The sequence below is a fragment of the Salvelinus sp. IW2-2015 genome, linkage group LG37, assembly GCF_002910315.2.
Source record: "Salvelinus sp. IW2-2015 linkage group LG37, ASM291031v2, whole genome shotgun sequence".
In the NCBI taxonomy this organism is placed as follows: domain Eukaryota; kingdom Metazoa; phylum Chordata; class Actinopteri; order Salmoniformes; family Salmonidae; genus Salvelinus; species Salvelinus sp. IW2-2015.
This window is the reverse complement of record NC_036876.1, coordinates 19,287,100-19,308,849: the sequence shown is the minus strand read 5'-3', so window position 1 is coordinate 19,308,849 and position 21,750 is coordinate 19,287,100. Positions and strand designations below refer to the sequence as shown.

The 21,750-nt window shown below is 40.9% G+C and overlaps 1 protein-coding gene across 9 annotated transcripts in view; it reads left to right on the top strand.

Annotated features, from left to right (window-relative positions):
- LOC111960057 (collagen alpha-1(XXV) chain) overlaps nt 1-21,750 on the top strand; it is a 394,437-nt gene that overhangs the window by 219,103 nt on the left and 153,584 nt on the right. For all 9 annotated transcript variants that reach the window (XM_070437770.1, XM_070437769.1, XM_070437776.1 and 6 more), the window contains exons 4-5: nt 18,909-18,935; nt 20,314-20,340. In XM_070437770.1, the coding sequence (XP_070293871.1) occupies nt 18,909-18,935; nt 20,314-20,340 (54 nt within the window). The remainder of the gene's footprint in view (nt 1-18,908; nt 18,936-20,313; nt 20,341-21,750) is intronic.

Sequence of the window (21,750 nt, the reverse complement as noted above, 5' to 3'; positions counted from 1 at the left end):
TCATAAGAGACGGAAGCAGCAACATAAAAGTTTAAATTAAAAAAAATTATAATAATAAATAGCGCGGTTGGTTAAAAGCCCATAAAACGGCAGCCATTCTCTCTCCATCTTATCAATGGAGTAGTCTACGGCTGCTTTTCTATGTTTAGCACTTACTTCATTCTTCAATCATTCCTGTGCCTGACTTTGTATAAAAGTGGGGGTGCTCAATCTGCCGAAGGGTCCTCCCCGGTCCTCCCCCTGAACATTTTAGCGTTTTTAAAACACATTTCCTGCAATTCTGTATTGTTTCTCAACAGAACACAACATTTTTTATTAGGTTTTTGACACAATAAACTAAATTGAAAGAGTAGACTAGACTAGTTTTTCTGACTAGATTACTAATCTACCGCCTTCCCTCAAATTCCAACCCACAGTGATTGATTGACAGGTCTGAAACCCTACCAACGCTGTGACTCCCTGACAATCCCACCCACAGTGATTGATTGACAGGCTGAACTGTTAAAGGGCTCTGTGCAGGCCAGTCAAATTCACCCAAATTACAAAATGACACAAAGTATTCCTTACCCTTAGTGTACACAGCCACAGAGCCAATAAAATACATATTTTGAAGAACAAACATCAACGTGGCATATTAATATCTTGCAGTAAAACTGTAAATGTGACTTTAATCTCAAGAGAAGACAGGTTTAATGTTAAAAAGGTGTGTGTATGTGGCCTGTTTGCGTGTGTGTATTGTATATGTCACAAATAATACATTTGTGGGTGTGTGTGTGTGAAAGCAGGAATATTTAGTAAATATTCTAATCACTCTAGTGTAATAAACAGTCACAAACAGACTCACATGCATAACAATGTATGTCCTCTGGCTGTACTTGTCAAAATAAAGTAAACCTGTATTTGATATGACAGCATTTATTTCTGTTCACAAAGGAAGCTCTGACTTAGCAAAGCTCCCGGCAGTGTGACAACATTAAGTTTGGCCTTTAAGATGTCTGTCTGTTCTTCCCATGGTGCCCCTTAGCAGCTCTTGTTTTTCAGCAAGTTATTTAATATCGACTTTGACACCATCATGCGGTTCAACCATTTGATTAGTATGGAATGGACAACCTTAATATAACACTTTACAGACCTGAAAAAGTATCTGCGCCACTTGCCATCTCTGATAGCTCAGGATGATATGGCTGAGTCTACATAATTGTATACAGTTAACACCGTATCCGTATGTATGTGGACAGTGAAGCTAACATTTTAAATTTGCCTCTATATTCTAGCATTTTGGATTTGAGACCAATGTTTCATATGAAATGACAATAGTTTCTATAAGGCAGAACATAATCCGAAATACAACCAAACCTAGTTGCAAATGCAAACTGCAAATGCAACAAGTTTAGAGTGACATTCTTGATGTAGTAATTGTGTGCAAGGTAAATTGGACCAAATACTAAACTTGTGGCTACTTTAATGAGTGTACAAAACATTAGGAGCACCTTCCTAATATTGAGATGCACCCCCCTTTTGCCCTCAGAACAGCCTCAATTCGTCGGGGCATGGACTCTACAATGTGTCGAAAGCATTCCACAGGGATGCTGGCCCATGTTTACTCCAATGCTTCCCACAGTTGTGTCAAGTTGGCTGGATGTCCTTTGGGTGGTGGACCATTCTTTTCACTAGATATTGGAACTGCTGCGGGGACTTGCTTCCATTCAGCCACAAGAGCGTTAGTGAGGTTGGGCCCTGATGTTGGGCGAATAGGCCTGGCTTGTTCGATGGGGTTGAGGTCAGGCCTCTGTGCAGGCCAGTCAAGTTCTTCCACAACGATCTCAAAATACCATTTCTGTATGGACCTCGCTTTGTGCACGGGGGCATTGTAATGCTGAAACAGGCAAGGGCCTTTCCCAAACTGTTTAGGGAAGGCCCTGCACATAATTGTCTAGAATGTCATTGTATGCTGTAGTGTTAAGATTTCTAAGGGGCCTAGCCCAAACCATGAAAAACTGTCCCAGACCAATATTCCTCCTCCACCAAACTTTGGCACTATGCATTCGGGCAGGTAGCATTCTCATGGCACCTGCAAACCCAGATTTGTCAGTCGGACTGTCAGCACTCAGTGGCCCCTTTCTGTGAGCTTGTGTGGCCTACCAATTCAAGGCTGAGCCTTTGTTGGTGGCATCCTATGACAGTGCCTCGTTGAAAGTCACTGAGCTCTTCAGTAAGGCCATTCTACTATCAGTGTTTGTCTATGAAGATTGCTTGGCTGTGTGCTCGATTTTATACACATGTCAGCAACGGCTGTGGATGAAATAACCGAATCCACTAATTTGAAGGGGTGTCCACATACTCTTGTATATATAGTATACATAAAGTACTTCCATTTATAAACAGTAAGAATATGTATGAAAATTCCATTAAATAATGTAAAAGCTGTCACCTAATATGAAACATTTGATCTCAAATCATAAAATCCTGGAGTATAAAGCAAAAATATTATTTTTTGCTATATGGTCAAAATACATGTGGTGTTGACTGTCAGTAGGTAAAAGGCATGTAAACACTAACGACTGTGACTCACTAACGACTGTTAAATATTGTTGAATGTTGATGTAGAGAAGGGTCCTATTCTATCTACACATCTGTGTATAAGTGTAGGTAGACAAAAGCACAGTGTGTGTTATTGGTCCACTGAGCCTCTGTGGTGATTGCTTTTGACCTTTATGTGTAGGGAATGGTCAACTCTTTTTGCTATGTATATATGATAAAAGGTGTCCCGATGCCTTTTGACAAGGTTCTGTTACTAGATCAAAGACAGCATTCAAATTCTACAGGGGATTTGTCATCTCAACTTTTTTGGACTTTGACATAACCATTTTATGTAGACAGTGGAAATGGTCCACCCACACAGACAGTGTGGTGAATAAGACGCAACAGCATCTCTTCAACCTCAGGATGCTGAAGAAATTTGGCTTGGCCCCTAAGACCCTCACAAACTTTTACAGATGCACAGTCGAGAGCATCCTGTCAGGCTGTATCACCACCTGGTACGGCAACTTCACTGCCTGCAACCGCAGGGCTCTCCAGAGGGTGGTGCGGTCTGCCCAACGCATCACCGGGGGCACACTACCTGCCCTCCAGGACACCTACAGCACTCAATGTCATAAGAAGGCTAAAAAGATCATCAAGGACATCAACCACCCAAGCCACGGCCTGTTCACCCAACTACCATCCAGAAGGCGAGGTCAGTACAGATGCATCAAAGCTGGGACCGAGAGACTGAAAAACAGCTTCTATCTCAAGGCCATCAGACTGTTAAATAGCCATCACTAGCCGGCTACCACTCAACCCTGCACCTTAGAGGCAGCTGCCCTATATACTGTACATATACATGGAATTATTAGTTAACACTAGTCACTTTAATAATGTTTGCTTTCTGCTTTACTCATTTCATATGTACAGTTGAAGTCGGAAGTTTACATACACTTAGGTTGGAGTCATTAAAACTAGTTTTTCAACCACTCCATACATTTCTTGTTAACAAAATATACTTTTGGCAAGTCGGTTAGGACATCAAGTAATCTTTCCAACAATTATTTACTGACAGATAATTTCACTTATAGTTCACCCTATCACAATTCCAGTGGGTCAGACGTTTACATACACTAAGTTGACTGTGCCTTTAAACTGCTTGGAAAATTCCAGAAAATGATTTCATGGCTTTAGAAGCTTCTGATAGGCTAATTGACATCATTTGAGTCAATTGGAGGTGTACCTGTGGGTGTATTTCAAGGCCTACCTTCAAACTCAGTGCCTCTTTGCTTGACATCATTGGAAAATCAAAAGAAATCAGCCAAGACTTCATAAAAAAATTGTAGACCTCCACAAGTCTGGTTCATCCTTGGGACCAAATTCAAAACGCCTGAAGGTACCACGTTCATCTGTACAAACAATAGTACACAAGTATAAACACCATGGGACCACGCAGCCATCATACCGCTCAGGAAGAAGACACGTTCTGTCTCCTAGAGATTAACGTACTTTGGTGCGAAAGTGCAAATCAATCCCAGAACAACAGCAAAGGACCTTGTGAAGATTTCCTCCAGGTACAAAAGTATCTGTTTTCACAGTAAAACGAGTCCTATATCGACATAACCTGCAAGGCCGCTCAGCATGACTGATGCCACTGCTCCAAAACCACCATAAAAAAGCCAGACTATGGTTTGCAACTGCACATGGGGAATAATATCGTACTTTTTGGATAAATATCCTCTGGTCTGATGAAACAAAAATAGAACTGTTTGGCCATAATGACCATCGTTATGTTTGGAGGAAAAAGGGGTAGGCTTGCAAGCCAAGAACACCATCCCAATCGTGAAGCACGGGGGTGGCAGGGGTGTGGGGGTGCTTTGCTGCAGGAGGGACTGGTGGACTTCACAAAATAGATGGCATCATGAGGTAGGAAAAATATGTGGTTATATTGAAGCAACATCTCAAGACATCAGTCAGGAAGTTAAAGCTTTGTTACAAATGGGTCTTCCAAATGGACAATGACCCCAAGCATACTTCCAAAGTTGTGGCAAAATGGCTTAAGGACAACAAACGTAAATGTATTTTTGCAGAGCATACAACCATGCCAACAACACATCCATGGAGATCAGTGAACAAAGGGCTGGACAACGGGTCGCACCGAAGAACTACATGGTTGCCAAGAAATTCTTAAAATGTGTACACAGCATTTGTGTGTTGAAGTCACTTTTAATTCTTAACTGATCTACCATTTCTCTCACCGAGATTGAGTCATTAAAGGCAGACCAGCAGAAAGAGAAACATTATCTGAGGGCAGAGATACGGGCGACAGTTGATGCATTGGTCCAGAGCCAGGCGACATTGGTGGAGAGTCATGCGGAGAATGATGCGTTTAAGAGGGCGAGGAACGAGATGGAGTCACAATCCATGCCAGGCATATCTGTGAGCTCTGGAACTGCACCTCCGACAGGCAGAGTCAATATACCTGGCTGGTTCGTCAGGTCATTGGCACCCTGACATTTCCATTCCTCTTCTGACAACAGAACTTGACCAACTGCTCACCAGGCACTGCAAGGGCCATCTGGACCGTTATGCTGTTCTGCTATTCCAAGGATGTGTAACCGAAGAGAGATACCACGAGTTGGCACAGAATACAAACTGGAATGGATCCCGAGGCAAATGTGGCTTACCAGTGAACCTCCGGGGGTTCATCATTAATACTGTGTCTCAGAAGTTTCTGTCCATGACTAATGCAACCCGAAAAAGCATTAAAGACAGAGTTAATGAGTACTTGAGGTCATGGCCTAGTCTCCCTTTTGTAAGGAATTAGGCACTTTCCCATGTTTACTACAGTATGTACTGTAGGCTACGTTTACTTGTCAGAATGCACAGTAGCCTAATAAACAAATGCAGGTGGCTTATATCTTCAAAAGCTTTATTATCCAAATGTAAAATCATGTACTGTACAGTATTGTATTTATTCATCAGCATGTTCATGCTATTTTGGCCTTTATTCAGATTACAACCGCTCACTTTCATTTTTTTGAAAACAAAATAATCTCCAGAATATGGTTATATATAGGTTACCCGCTGTGGACAACTATTTCAGCACCGTTTCGCGCTGCTCTGAGATAAGCATGAAGAAATGAAAATGTTCAATTATATTCCATGATATTCTTAAGATGTATATATATACAGTATATCACAAAAGTGAGTACACCCCTCACATTTGTGTAAATATTTGAGTATATCTTTTCATGTGACAACACTGAAGAAATGACACTTTGCTACAATGTAAAGTAGTGAGTGTACAGCTTGTATAACAGTGTAAATTTGCTGGTTCCGAGATAACTGTCATCAGAAACGCTGACTAGCATAGCCTAGCCTAGCGCCACAAGGATATAATATAATATAATTTCATGAAATCACAAGTCCAATACAGCAAATGAAAGATAAACATCTTGTGAATCCAGCCAACATGTCCGATTTTTTAAATGTTTTACAGCGAAAACACAACATATATTTATGTTAGCTCACCACCATATCCCAAAAAACACAGCCATTTTTTCACAGCAAAGATAGCTTTCACAAAACCCACAAATAGAGATAKAATTAATCACTAACCTTTGAACAACTTCATCAGATGACAGTCATATGACATCATGTTATACAATACATTTATGTTTTGTTCGATTATGTGCATATTTATAGCCACAAATCGTGGTTTTACATTGGCGCCATGTTCAGAAATGGCTCCAAAATAGCGAAAGTAATTACAGATAGCCACGTGAAATACAGAAATACTCATCATAAACTTTGATGAAAGATACATGTTTAACATATAATTACAGATACATTTGTTCTTAATGCAACCGCTGTGTTAGATTTAAAAAATAACTTTAGTAAAAAGCACAGCATGCAATAATCTGAGACAGCGCTCAGCCATTCTCCGCCATGTTGGAGTCAACAGAAATACATCATAAATATTCCCTTACCTTTGAAGATCTTTCATCAGAATGCAGTGCCAGGAATCCTAGTTCCACAATAAATCGTTTTTTTGTTTTGTAATGTCCATTACTTCTGTCGAATTAGCAACTTTGGCTAGCATGTGTAGTTCACGTGTCCATAGAACTTTACGCTAATGAACGAAAACTTCAAAAAGTGATATTACAAATCGAATAAACTGGTCAAACTCAGTTGAGAATCAATCTTCAGGATGTTTTCCTCATATATATCCAATAACGTCCCAGACGGAGCATTTCTTCATGTCTATCTAACGCATTACAGACAAGGACATGACATTCCCAATGTGCGTGGCCGAGAACTGGCAATATGCCTGACCTGTCACTCCAAAGGCTCTCATTCGGTCCCACATCAGGCTAGACGCTTCATTCCACGTTCTACTGCCTGTTGACATCTAGTGGAAGGCGTATGAAGTGCATACAGATCCATAAATATAAGGCAATTGAATAGGCGATGCCTTTCACAGCAATCCATTTCAGAATTTTCACTTCCTGTTTGGAAGTTTGCCTGCCATATGAGTTCTGTTTTACTCACAGATATAATTCAAAGAGTTTTAGAAACTTCAGAGTGTTTTCTATCCAATAGTAATAATAATATGCATATCATATGATCTAGGACAGAGTACGAGGCCGTTTAATTTGGGCACCAATTCATCCAAAAGTGAAAATGTCGCCCCCTAGTTCTAAGAAGTTAACTTGGGTCAAACGTTTTGTGTAGCCTTCCACAAGCTTCTCACAGTAAGTTGGGTGAATTTTGGCCCATTCCTCCTGACTTAGCTGGTGTAATTGAGTCAGGTTTGTAGGCCTCCTTGGTCGCACGTGACTTTGTCAGTTCTGCCCACAAATTTTCTATAGGATTGAGGTCAGGGCTTTGTGATGACCATTACCTTGACTTTGTTGTCCTTAAGCCATTTTGCCACAACTTTAGAAGTATGCTTGGGGTCAATATCCATTTGGAAGACCCATTTGTGACCAAGCTTTATCTACCTGACTGATGTCTTGAGATGTTGCTTCAATATATCCACTTAATTTTCCATCCTCATGATGTCATCTATTTTGTGAAGTACACCAGTCCCTCCTGCAGCAAAGCACCCCCACAACATGATGCTGCCACCCCCGTGCTTCACGATTGGGATGGTGTTCTTCGGCTTGCAAACGTCTCCCTTTTTCCTCCAAACATAATGATGGACATTATGGCCAAACAGTTCTATTTTTGTTTCATCAGACCAGAGGACATTTTTCCAAAAAGTACAATCTTTGTCCCTATGTGCAGTTGCAAACCTTATTCTGGCTTTTTTATTTCGGTTTTGGAGCAGTGGCTTCTTCCTTGCTGAGCGGCCTTTCAGGTTACGTCAATTAAGGACTTGTTTTACTGTGGATATAGATACTTTTGTACCTGTTACCTCCAGCATCTTCACAAGGTCCTATGCTGTTGTTCTGGGATTGATTTGCACTTTTCGCACCAAAGTATGTTCATCTCTAGGAGACAGAACGCATCTTCTTCCTGAGCGCAATGACTGCTGTGTGGTCCCATGGTGTTTATACTTGTGTACTATTGTTTGTACAGATGAATGTGGTACCTTCAGGCATTTGGAATTTGCTCCCAAGGATGAACCAGACTTGTGGAGGTCTACAATTTGAGGTCTTGTCTGATTTCTTTTGATTTTCCCATGATGTCAAGCAAAGAGGCACTGAGTTTGAAGGTTGGCCTTGAAATACATCCAAGGGTACACCTCCAATTGACTCAAATTATGTCAATTAGCCTATCAGAAGCTTTTACATTTACATTTAAGTCATTTAGCAGACGCTCTTATCCAGAGCGACTTACAAATTGGAAAGTTCATACATATTCATCCTGGTCCCCCCGTGGGGAATGAACCCACAACCCTGGCGTTGCAAGCGCCATGCTCTACCAACTGAGCCACACGGGACCGTGTGGAATGCTAATTTTCTCCAAGCTGTTTAAAGGCACAGTCAACTTAGTGTATGTACACTTCTGACCCACTGGAATTGTGATACAGTGAATTTTACGTGAAATAATCTGTCTGTAAACAATTGTTGGAAAAATTACTTGTGTCATGCATAAAGTAGATGTCCTAACCGATTTGCCAAAACTATAATTTGTTATCAAGAAATTTGTGGAGTAGTTGAAAAACGAGTTTTAATGACTCGAACTTAAGTGTATGTAAACTTCCGACTTCAACTGTATATCTGAGAGATATAAGAAAGATCAGGAAACATTTGTATATATTTTTTTACATGTATTTAACCCTTTATTTTTGGCACTAAAGAGTGTCCATATACTGTATACAGTACTTCCACTGTTTTTCAACTGTTACCGGGTGACCTTCAGACAAGTCTTGCGAGGCCTATTGGCGTGTACGCAGACATGTACGTGTTCATGAGAGTCTCACCTTTCCACACAGGGGTCATATTAGTGTGTTGCCTTAACTTTTCGGACGCTACAGACAGAAGTTGGCAGATCGCCTTTACCGACTTCATACGAGTCCCAAGACTCTTGTGGGGGTCTTAGAGCAGAAAGGAAAACACCATCGTCTTCGTGAGTCTCATCTTTCCATAGATTTTGTGAGAAGACCGATTTTCGAGAAGACCGATGTCTCATGGTCTGACACCATCGCTCTAGCTCTGTCACCTTTCACCGTAGATGCGAAAGTGCAACATCATGCAAAAAAAAACTAAAGGCTATTTAGATTTCCACGGGAACGCGGACATCGACTCTAGGGGGTTTAATCCTTGAGACCGTGTCTGATAACTTACATAATATACAAGCTAACAGAGAAGTGAGGTACGGTGGTAGTTTATACTATAGGGCTTTATAAACAAGAAGTGTGCAATGCATCTTTCTACAAGACTTCAAAGAGAGCCAGCCTACCTTCTGATACAGAGTGCAGTGATGTGTGCTGAAACTGTTGCCCATAATAAAATGTAATGTGCTATCATAAACTGCGTTCAGTGGCTTCAATACAGTGGCAACTACATAACATATAGACGATATCGCCATAGTCTAAGACCGTAATGAAAGTCAACTGAATTATTTGTATTCTGCTATTTAACGAAAGGCATGACCTGTTCCTATAAAATAAGCCTATTTTATGTCTTAAATTCACAACTTACTCATCAACATGATTTTTGGAAAGCCTATTATCAATCCAGATGCCTAGATATTTGTAAGGGCACCATTCAATATGCATAAATCATCAGATTTTACGAAAATAACATATACTTCGTTTTACCTGCATTAAGTACTAATTTCAGTTCAACAAAGGCAATAAATGCAGATTGAAGCTCCGAAATAGCCTGGTCAGCTGTGGGGCAATAGCATACACAACAGTGCTATAATCGTGCCGGAGTGGATGGGTGTCGTTTTATGGGCTCCTAACCAACTGTGTGTCACGATCGTCGTAACTTTGAATAGAGGACCAAGGCGCAGCGTGATAACAATACATCTTCCTTTTATTAGAAAGACGAAACAAACGAACAAAAACAACAGACGACCGTGAAGCTATATCAAACAAAATAGTGCTGACACTAAACACTACACATAGACAATTACCCACAATAGCCTAATGCCTATGGCTGCCATAAATATGGCTCCCAATCAGAGACAATGAATGACAGCTGTCTCTGATTGAGAACCATTCAGGCAACCATAGACTTACCTAGACACCTACACTCAACACAAACCCATACACTCTACCAAAACACCCTATACCATACAACAGGGGTGTCAAACTCATTCCACGGAGGGCCTAGTGTCTGCAGGTTTTTGGTTTTTCCTTTCAATAAAGCCCTAGACAACCAGGTGTGGGGAGTTCCTAACTAATTAGTGACGTTAATTCATCAATCAAGTACAAGGGAGGAGCGAAAACCCGCAGACACTCGGCCCCCCGTGGAATGAGTTTGACACCTGTGCCATACAACCACCCAAGACGAGACAAATACACACAAACATCCCCCCTGTCACACCCTGACCTAACCAAAATATTACAGAAAACAAAGATCACTAAGGCCAGGGCGTGACACTGTGTTATTTTGTGTGTTTTTTTTTTTTTTTTTGTATTTGCATTGTATATAACTTATGTTGTACATAGTGTTGCTTCTACCATCTCTTATGACCATAAATAACTTCTGGATATCAGAACAGCGATTACTCAACTCGAACTGGACAAAAAATGTTATTTTTATGAGTCAGAAGCGAAGGATATACTGCTTCTCTGAGACCAGGCCCAAATCGCCGTCTCTGACAATTTTAAGGGCTTCCCTCTGACACCACCTATTATATAGGTCCTGGATGGCAGGAAGCTTGGCCCCAGTGATGTACTGGGCCGTACGCACTACCCTCCGTAGCGCTTTGCGGTCAGATGCCGAGCAGTTGCCATACCAAGCGGTGATGCAACCGGTCAGGATGCTCTCGATGGTGCAGCTGTAGAACCTTTTGAGGATCTGGGGACCCATGCCAAATCTTTTCAGGCTCCTGAGGGGGAAAAGGTTTTGTTGTGCCCTCTTCACGACTATCTTGGTATGTTTGGACCATGATAGTTTGTTGGTGATGTTGACACCAAGGAACTTGAAACTCTCGACCCGCTCCGTCGATGTTAATGGGGGCCCTGTTCGGCCCACCTTTTCCTGTATCCCACGATCAGCTCCTTTGTCTTCCTCACATTGAGGGAGAGGTTGCTGTCCTGGCACCACACGGCTAGTTCTCTGACCTCCTCCCCAAAGGCCGTCTCGTCGTTGTCGGGGCGGGTCAGCAAACTTAATGATGGTGTTGGAGTCGTGTTTGGCCACGCAGTCGTGGGTGAACAGGGAGTACAGGAGGGGACTAAGTATACACCCCTGAGAGGCCCCAGTGTTAAGGATCAGCGTGGCAGACGTGTTGTTGCCTACTTTTACCACCTGGGGGCGGCCCTTCAGGAAGTCCAGGATCCAGTTGCAGAGGGAGGTGTTTAACTCCCGATTCAACTCTCTTTGTGTATGTGTATTGACATGTTGCACCGAGCTGTCTGTCTAAACTACTGGTACACTGCTAGGTCACCCATGCATACCCCACAAGACATGCCACAAGAGGTCTCTTCACAGTCCCCAAGTCCAGAACAGACTATGGGAGGCACACAATACTACATAGAGCCATGACTACGTGGAACTCTATTCCACATCAAGTAACTGATGCAAGCAGTAAAATGTTATTTAAAAAACAGATTAAAAAACACCTTATGGAACACAAACATAGGCACAGACACATACACACACACATACACGATAACATATGCACTATACACACACATACACATGGATTTAGTACTGTAGATATGTGGTAGGGGTGGAGTAGGGGCCTGAGGGCACAGTGTGTTGTGAAATCTGTGAATGATTGTAATCATTTTATAAACTGCCTTAATTTTGCTGGACCCCAGGAAGAGTAGTTGCTGCCTTGGCAGCAGCTACTGGGGATCCATAATAAATACAAATGAAAAGGACCCTGAGTACCTGGAAAAGTGCTACATCCAGTTTATTATCATTATTACCTTTATTAGAAAAGTACATAATAATGGCAATTGTTACGCTTGTACAATTCCTGTAGCTACAGTGAACTACAATAGGCATCAATTGAATTGAGCCCATCCACCTCAATATTTCTATAGAATATTTGCTCTTAAATATGATACTGTATAATGCTGTAAAATGAGTACCGACACTTCAAGTACCAGCAGAGGCGGTCGAATTGAAATTAAAAGTGGGTTTGTGGGTTTGATTCCCACTTGGGTCAGTATGAAAAAAATATGAATAGCTATACACTCTAAAATGAGAATTGCATTTTGAGCCTCAATGCAAGGCATTCAATGTACCCCCAGAGCTGACTGGAACAGCTCCAGTGGATGTCTGCCTGTCCAAGTGATGTGCAAAGCAGTACAGTATAAGGTGCTGACCGTGTCGGCAGAACCATTTCAACACGCATTGCTTCTAAATGGAAGCCAACTATTGTAACGCTTGAAATGGCAAGTGTGTGACACGTATCACCATATCAACATAGTTTAGAGAGAAATTAACATGCATGAATGGGCAACTTTTGATAGGCTAAGAAGGCTCCTATGATAGCAGATAAAGTAAATCTCTACTTTAGAGATAATCAGTGCTATAACTAATGAATGGCACTAAAAGCAGAAATGAAATGAATTGTTCATTATTATAAACATTTGAAAATTCTGTCAAATTCAATCAGTTAGATATTTGTCTATTAAGCATTACTGTAAATGCAGAGTCTCCCTTACTACATTTACTAAAAAACATTTCATCTTGTGAGTTGTTTCATGTTTGTTACTATTGTAAAACATTCATGTTAGGTTGTGTAATCCACAAAGACTATTAGGCTTGTCAAGGCTTTTAAAGATTGCTGTCTGAGTGTAAATGTGTTCAGAGTGAAAACTGCCAGTGACTTAACCAAAGCCAGCAGGTGTGTGGCCAACAATGCTGGGAAAAAAAGATTTACTAACACATTCACTACATTAAAAAAGGATGTGGACACCTGCTCTTCGAACATCTCATTCCAAAATCATAGCCATTAATATGGAGTTGGTCCCCCCTTTGCTGCTATAACAGCCTCAACTCTTCTGGGAAGGCTGTCCAGTAGATGATGGAACATTGCTGAGGATACTTTTTTTCATTCAGCTACAAGAACATTAGTGAGGTTGGGCACTGATGTTGGGCTATTAGGCCTGGCTCGCATTCGGTGTTCCAATTCATCCCAAAGGTGTTTGATGGGGTTGAGGTCAGGCCTCTGGGCAGGCCAGTCATGTTCTTCCACACTGATCTCGACAAACCATTTCTGTATGGATCTCACTTTGTGCACGGGGGCATTGTCATGCTGAAACAGGAAAGGGCCTTCCCCAAACTGTTGCCACAAAGTTGGAAGCACAGAATGATCTAGAATCTCATTGTATGCTGTAGCGGTAAAATTTCCCTTCACTGGAACTAAGGGGTCTTAGCCCGAACCATGAAAAACATCCCCAGACCATTATTCCTCCTCCACCAAACTTTACAATTTGCACTATGCATTCGGGCATTCTCCTGGCATCTGTTAACTGCCAGATGGACAAGCGGTGATTCAACACTCCAGAGAACGCATTTCCACTGCTCCAGAGTGCAATGGCCGAGAGCTTTACACCACTCCAGCCAACGCTTGACATTGCACATGGTGATCTTAAGCTTGTGTGGCTGGAAACCCACTTCATAAAAATCTAGACAAACAATTATTGTGCTGACGTTGCTTCCAGAGGCAGTTTGGAACTCGGTAGTGAGTGTTGCAGCCGAAGACAGACAATTTTTATGCGCTTCAGCACTTGGCTGTCCTGTGCTGTGAGCTTGTGTGGCCTACCACTTTGCGGCTGAGGCGTTGTTGCTCCTAGACATTTCCACTTCACAATAACAGCACTTACAGTTTACCGTGGCAGCGCTAGCAGGGCAGAAATTTGACAAACTGTCTTGTTGGAATGGTGGTATCCTATGACGGTGCCACGTTGAAAGTCACTGAGCTCTTAAGTAAGGCCATTCTACTGCCAATGTTTGTCTATAGAGATTGCATGGCTGTGTGCTCGATTTTATACACCTGTCAGCAACGGCTGTGGCTGAAGTAGCCAAATCCACTAATTTGAATGGGTGTCCACATACTCTTGTATATATAGTGTATATTGAAACTAATTTCATACAACTAATTCCATACATATAATAATACACTGAATTTACAAAACATTAAGGACACCTGCTCTTTCCATGAAATAAACTGACCAGGTGAAAGCTATGACCCCGTACTTGTTAAATTAATTTCAATCAGTATAGATAAAGGGGAGGAGACAGGTTAACAAATGATTTTTTAAGCCTTGAGACAATTGAGACATGGATTGTGTATGTGTGCCATTCAGAGGGCGAATGGGGAGGGCAAAATATTTAATTGCCTTTGAACGGGGTATGGTAGTACAGTTTCCCGTGTGTATCAAGAATGGTCCACCACCCAAAGGCATTGGAATCTACATGACTGTGGGAAGTATTGGAGTCTACATGGACCAGCATCCCTGTGGAATGCTTTCGACACCTTGTAGAGTCCATTCCCAGACTAATTGAGGCTGTTATGAGGGCAAAAGGGGGTGGGGTGCAACTCAATATTCTAAATATTAGGAAGGTGTCCTTAATGTTTTGTACACTCAGTGTAGATCTAGACATGCAGTTACAATAGTCTGTTGGATTATAATATTATCAGTTGACAAATTGTGGATGAAATTGTAATTGACACAGAGGCAGGGAACGGAGAACATGCTTTTATTCAAATCCTCCTACAGAGTTCCATGCAGCCCAGAGTTTTTGATTTCTTATAGACCATCGGAAAGAGCAGACTCTAAGGTTTCTAACACACTACATTTGGCAAACAACTCTAAAAAAATTATTCAATATAACAGTTTTTTGTAGAATAACCACCTGATCAACTCATTCCAAACGTGAGGACTTGCGACACTCAGCAATAGTTTGTTTAGGAAAAATTATATTTTATTCTGTTATATTGTGATTGCATTCTTACTATAAAATATATGTGTGTTGACTGTGATAAGGGCAGGGGAATATAAGCGTGTCTTGTCTGCGAAATMAACAAATTAACTTTTTGATTTCATTGTCATGGCGCATAGCCATGTAGACTAAGCACAGTAACATAAGCTACATTAAACTCAAAGTATGCTATTCTGTTCTTTTGAAATACATTTTTTTGTATCCTGTTTCTTAAGATCTGCCATAAACAAAATAATGGATTCATTTGTGGTGGTGTATATTAAATGGCTTTTATTAGACTGTTTAAAATGTAGATGTCCAAAGGGCATGGCATTGGCGTCTAAGTGTCGAGGCCGCGCTATTCTGCCAACAAAACATGTAAAACAGACTTGCGTTAAAACTGCAATCGGTAATTTTTTATAATTTTTTTGTCCAGCATTTTATAAATTTGTGGCAACAGCTGGTCAATGGTATCTACATTTTCCCCAATAGTTTCCCTTACAATGAAAACTCCGACTGATTTATTGTTGGCTAATTACATTGCACTACAGGAATGCAGTTGAAACATGTTTGTCGTCCAACCATGTTTCTTGTCCAAACATGGCTCAGTTGTATGTCTGGCTTGAGGGTCTAGAGTACACCAGTGTTTCCCACTGTTTCCCCAGGGGATAAACGTGCTCTATGTTGCAATGGCACTTATTTTAATTGAGCACATAGACCATCTGCATTATTCTGCCTTGAGATTTGAATACTGAATGCTGTATTTTCTTGAAAATATGACATCAATAAATGACTAAATGACTCATAGTTGGGTGTACAGATCTCACGTCAGAATACCTACCCATGTTCTCTGTATATTATGCCTCTTTGAGGGGCCAGCAAAGCAACCATTAATGTATAATTGCAGTGCTTGTCAGTGGCCAACAACTTGACTTTGAGCCAGTCAGAGAGCGGAGGAGCCAACAAAAAAGGCGGGCATTTTCTCGGTACATCCATAGACGAACCAGTCACACTTCATATGCAATGTAGGCTATTGTATGGTAGTTAGCTAAGTGTAACGTAAACTCACCCCATTCCGTACAAATGTGCGCAACCGCGACATTCAAACGAGGCTGCAAAAAAAACTAATGGGACTGTAGCGACTGTGCTGACTTCAAAATCTGAGTTGTGAACTACGTTTCTATTCAAGCGTTGATCGACATGGTAATGGCTCTATAGTATTGGAGAAAAGTAGAAAAAAACTGACCCTCCGTTACATCGTGACGTGTCATGCCGTAACGTACAGCACGTGTAAAGCAACTATTTCTGTCTTATAATCTCTCTCCACCAGGTGTAGCACTTCTCTCGTCGTTTAAAAACAAGAAATGGACAGTGACGGGGGTAAGGGGGGATACCTAGTCATTTTTTGCGTCGTCACTGCAAGCGATCATCACTCTCAAAAGGCAATGTTTACTTCTGAAGATCACTTTAGCACCGCCTTAAAAACCCGATTAAAATTCGACACAAACCTTCAAATAGGTATGTAATGACACATTATATAAACTCTTTATAGTGTTTTATTTACATTTTAGAGGCGATAAGGTGATAAGTTGGACAGATCGAGTGAAAAAAAGCAATGTTTCCACATGATATCTCTCCTTCTCACTATCACGCATTKGTTTCTCTTCCCCACCCGCCATTTTTAAAAAGACCAGACGGGGCTCATTGCCTTCTTCCTGCAGCGTGGAGGGCATGTCATTGACTTTGTTGGAAAGGGGAGAAATTGTGCTTTACAATTGACATTACAGTTGATCTGGAAGTATTACGTTTTTGGGGTGCTAAAATAAGGTCAATTGTACGGACCAAGGCGATGTACAAAAGTGAGTGAGTTTACGTTACAAACACAATGCATAAAACACTAAATAGTTATTCCAAGCTAGCTAACCACTCTAGCTAGTATTGACATAATTAAATCACAATGTATTAGCTAGTTTCCATGAAACAGCTGCCTGTGTTAGCGGCCGAGTTAGTGCATGTCCTTAGCTAGCTAACTAGATAGCTATGTTGTGCTAGCTTGTGAATATGCTAACGTTAGCTAGTATGGGATAATGGAGAGTGAATGAAATTGTTTCTTCGAAATCTTGTTAGATAGTAATTTCACTGTTGCCATCTGGCTAGTATTAACAAGGGCTTTCTACAAATAGCAACATCAGTGCAGATAGCTTGGAATCGAGACCATAAGCAATACACACAATACATCTGCATTGCCAAACAACGCTACTGCCACCTTTTGGTTTGGAGTAGCTGACGACTTCCATGGTCTTTGCTGTGTGAACACAAAAAGAGATTGACTGCCGACATTCTGTTCAGAGGTGCCAAGTAAACATTTGACAATCCTACTGGTGTGTCTTAGCTTTAAAGGTGTGGGCTAGGAAAACTACAGGTGAGAAAAACTACAGTTCCCCTGAGCCGGGACCTCCCTCTCAATACCATTGGGGACATGGGATTAATCCGATTGGTGCTGCCACTCACCCAAAATGACTGGGATCACTGTACTCCAATAAGAGTGGGCCCTGCACACAACAGAACGGTGTGGAAGGGCTGAAAGGGTGAAGACCCTGTTCGAGCTCTATTTCCTTAGCACAGTGTTGGCTGAAGAGAAAGGCTGCTGAAATATCTCTGGATCACTTTCATTCCAGACCTTACGATTTGTGCGATTAATGTACCACCACAAAGTCTGTGTCTGTTGGCTTGCTATTCTGGGCCAGTGAGAACACATACACAAACACAGGTCAACATTTGTATACAATCAATCTACAGATTATTACAGTCAGTGCACTACCAGTCATATTTTTTCGGAGGTTTATACTTAAGCTGAAGGTCTCTTGCCATGTCTGGACAAAATCCATTAGTGCTTGCGAACATGCAGCTTTGATGATTTGGTATTATGGAACAGTTCACTGGTCATGATTTTCCTGATGCTGCCTTAATTTTAAACCACAAACATACTTATTTGACGACAAAATCACATCAACCCTTCAACTCAACCAATGGTCTTGAGCCAGATAAACAACATGCTCAACATGTGCATTCCACTACAACAGTCAGCCGACCTGGGTTCAAATACTTTTGAAAATTATAAACCCCACCTGTCTGGTGGAAGGCTAGATCAAACATTAAAAGTTTGATCTAGCCTTCCATCAGATGGGTGGGATTTATCGTTTTGGGACTATTCTAATAGTCCATTAAGCCACACAAGCTCAATCAAGCACTGACCAATGGGCCGACGATCAATGACATGGACTGCATTAGAACAGTGTTTCTCAACCTCCGGTAGGTACAATGTTGCAGACCGGTTGGTCAGTTAGTGAGCTGACACTGATTTTATTCGAGTTTAAATGCCAGTTTTACTGTACGTGGTGCTCAAAGGAGGGAAACCCCAGCGTGCCAGTTCCTGGAACAAAACATGTTGAAAAACACTGGGTGACCTCATTAGGTCTATTACTGAGAATACGAAGGCATCCTGCCTTAAAATACAACTGTTCACCCATTACCTTTTACAGGGCCCACCCAGGAGCTTTTCATACATTGAATGACTGACTTTGGAATGTAGAACTTACCTTTCAAAAGCAATTGTGTAAAAAGTAGGTGTTCCCATTGTGAAGAGCATATATAGTTTCTCCATACCACTTGTCAGAACTTTGTTGGATATTGCTGGATTTATGCACATGGCCTTGTTTTGCATTCAGTTTGCAGCTTTGACTGTACATTTTTGTAATGCTATGAATATGTATAAAATGTTTTACTTTTTTAATTAAATGTTTTTCCGCCCAATAGGGTCCTCCTGGTCTACAGGGTGACAAGGTAGGTAAACAAATGTTTTATTCATATGTTCAATGCATAATGAATGTATTACTTTCCAAGGGCTAACTTTCTTTGGTTTCTCTGGCAGTGGATGGACATGATCTAAATTCCTTGGCTTCCCACCCTTTCTTACAATACATTTTGGGGTCAAAAGCATTAACGTATGACTTTACTTTATTCCCTAATCAAATGTGTCCATAAATAATGTAGTTTTGTATGGTATTCTAAAGTTCCATTTAAAAATTGAAGTCCTACCTACCTCAAGTCTCAGTTGTGAATATTTAAATATTCACATCGTTCACAAATCCACTGACTTAATGACTTAACACCAGGGCCCGAACTGAAGTGCTTAAATGCTTCCTGAACATCCCTCCATAAAATGGCAGCCGATGAGAAATAACCACACTGTATCTTTATAAGTCTGTTGAACTTGGGGACCAATATGTACCCATGCGCCTTGCTTTGGAATATTTAAACCATGAAAATGGTTGACGTTCCACGCTTAATTCACACACAATGGAAATAGGCTGCTCTGGTTTTCCTCTGTCTTACTCGACTAGCAGGCATTGCAAAGCATCCGTGTGGCTCTAACAGGGCGTATATATTATTTCATTTTTTGAGATATATAACTGACAGTTGTTGGTATTCGTGTTTAGTGAAAGTTCTGTTTACTATCAATCCTTGCTGTTCAGTCAGACCCCTCTAATAACTCAATGTACCTCATCAACAAATTGTCGATCATTTTTATTTAACCTTTATTTAACTAGGCAAGTCAGTTAAGAACAAATACTTATTTACAATGATGGCCTACCCCGGCGAAACCCTCCCCTAACCCGGACGACGCTGAGCCAATTGTGCGTTGCCCTATGGGATCAGGGCACAACACGTACAGTAAATAACAGAAATGCAGAATGGGTCATTCAAAAGTTGAGGTTTATACTAGTGTAGCTAACTGACAGTTGGTAATTGGATACACTTGCATTTTGTTTGGCCTCGTTCAACTTCAGCCTTTTTCTGTTCAATGTTAAAACAGCAACCGTGTTAAATCACCCACCTAAGTTGAATAAAGTACACCGTCTGAGGATGTGCCAGTCAAAAATTTGACTAAGAATTGGCACGTCTTAAATGTGTGGTGAGGTATAAAGAGATTGGTCATGTATTCATTTTACTCTATGATCAATGATCACTGTCCCACTCCCCCTTCCCCTCAACCCTATTCACGTCAGTCTGTGTTATCATAAGTGATTTTACTCTCAACCACAATTAATATTTGAGGCTGACTATATTATTTTTCCTTTCTTCTGTGTGTGTGTTTGTGTGTGTGTGTGTGTCTGGTTAATACATGTATTTCAAGACAAATTCTTTCTGCCCCTTGCAGGGGGATCAAGGCGACCAAGGACCGCGGGTATGTGGTTTGCTCTTTCTTGTAATTTTTTGATTGGCTGTTGAATGTGACTTTGTGTGACTGTATTTCTCCCTCGCCGAAGTAGTGGGCCAAAGATTCCAGGGATATGGTTTTTCCAAATGGATTCCAAGGATAGTTTTAACGCTTTTTTTGTGCAAAGACAACCAGAGCAATATACTGTATACTGTAGCAGGGAGTTCCAATATGATCAAAACTACAGACGGGTTATATAGGTTGCTGAAAACGACTGTCCATCATTTTTTGTATTAGGCAACTCAGGGAGCCCACTTGAAAACATGACAGAGAAGCAATTTCCCGCTTCGCTCATCATTAAACAGTCAATAGACATTAAGTCATAGAATTACACTAAAACTGTGTAGGACATCACTTAATTCTTGAAAATAACAACCCAAATGTTAAAAGTGGTGGAGATGTCCTTTAACACATGTTTAACCTGACGGTGGTTTCTGGTTCCATCCACAGGGTCTGGAATGCGGCCCATATACACCCCCTTCATAAAAGTGGTGACCCGTGTGACCTAAATAATTATCGCCACATTTTCAAACTCTCTTGCCTAGCTAAAATCTTAGAATTATTGGTAAATACTCAACTTAGATCCTTTTTAACAACGAAATGTAGACTAACTGTTCATCATGGTCATAGCACCATGTCTGCTACCTCTAAGGATTTAAACAACATTATTTATTGTATGGAAAGGAATAAATACTGTGCTGCCCTTTTTTATATATAGTAGCTGTCTAAGGCTTTTGACACTGTGGATCACTCATCACTTATTCAGTGGCTTTCTTCAATTGGCGTGTAGCTGATTTGAAAATGATTTAACGGACACCCTTTGATACAGTGATTGATTCTTGCTCTGGTTCTTTTTACGTTAACAATATTGTTTAATCTGTAAAAAAAGTTACTTTCACTTACTGTACTGTTGCAGATGATACTATTGTGTATGCTATTGCCCCCAAAGCTGACCAGGCTATTTCAAAGCTTCAGTCTGGCTTTATTGCCTTGCAGAAATCCTTTGTTGAACTGACATTGGTAGTTAATGCAGGTAAAACCAAGTATATGTTATTTTGCATATCACATACAAATGTATCTGATGATTTATGCATACATACATTGGATGGTGTCCACAGTGATCGTTTCCCAGCTTATAAATATCTAGGATTCTGGATTGATGATAGGCTTTCCTTCAAAAAGCATGTTGATGAGTTAGTTAAGATGTTAAGAATTAAAATGTGCTTATATTACAGGAATAGGTCATGCCTTTCATTAAATAGCAGAAAGCAAATAATTCAGTCGACATTCATTCTGGTCTTAGACTATGATGATATCCAGGGGCGTCATGCACCCCAAAAATCTGAGGGGCACAAAGTACATGAGGATTACTGGGGG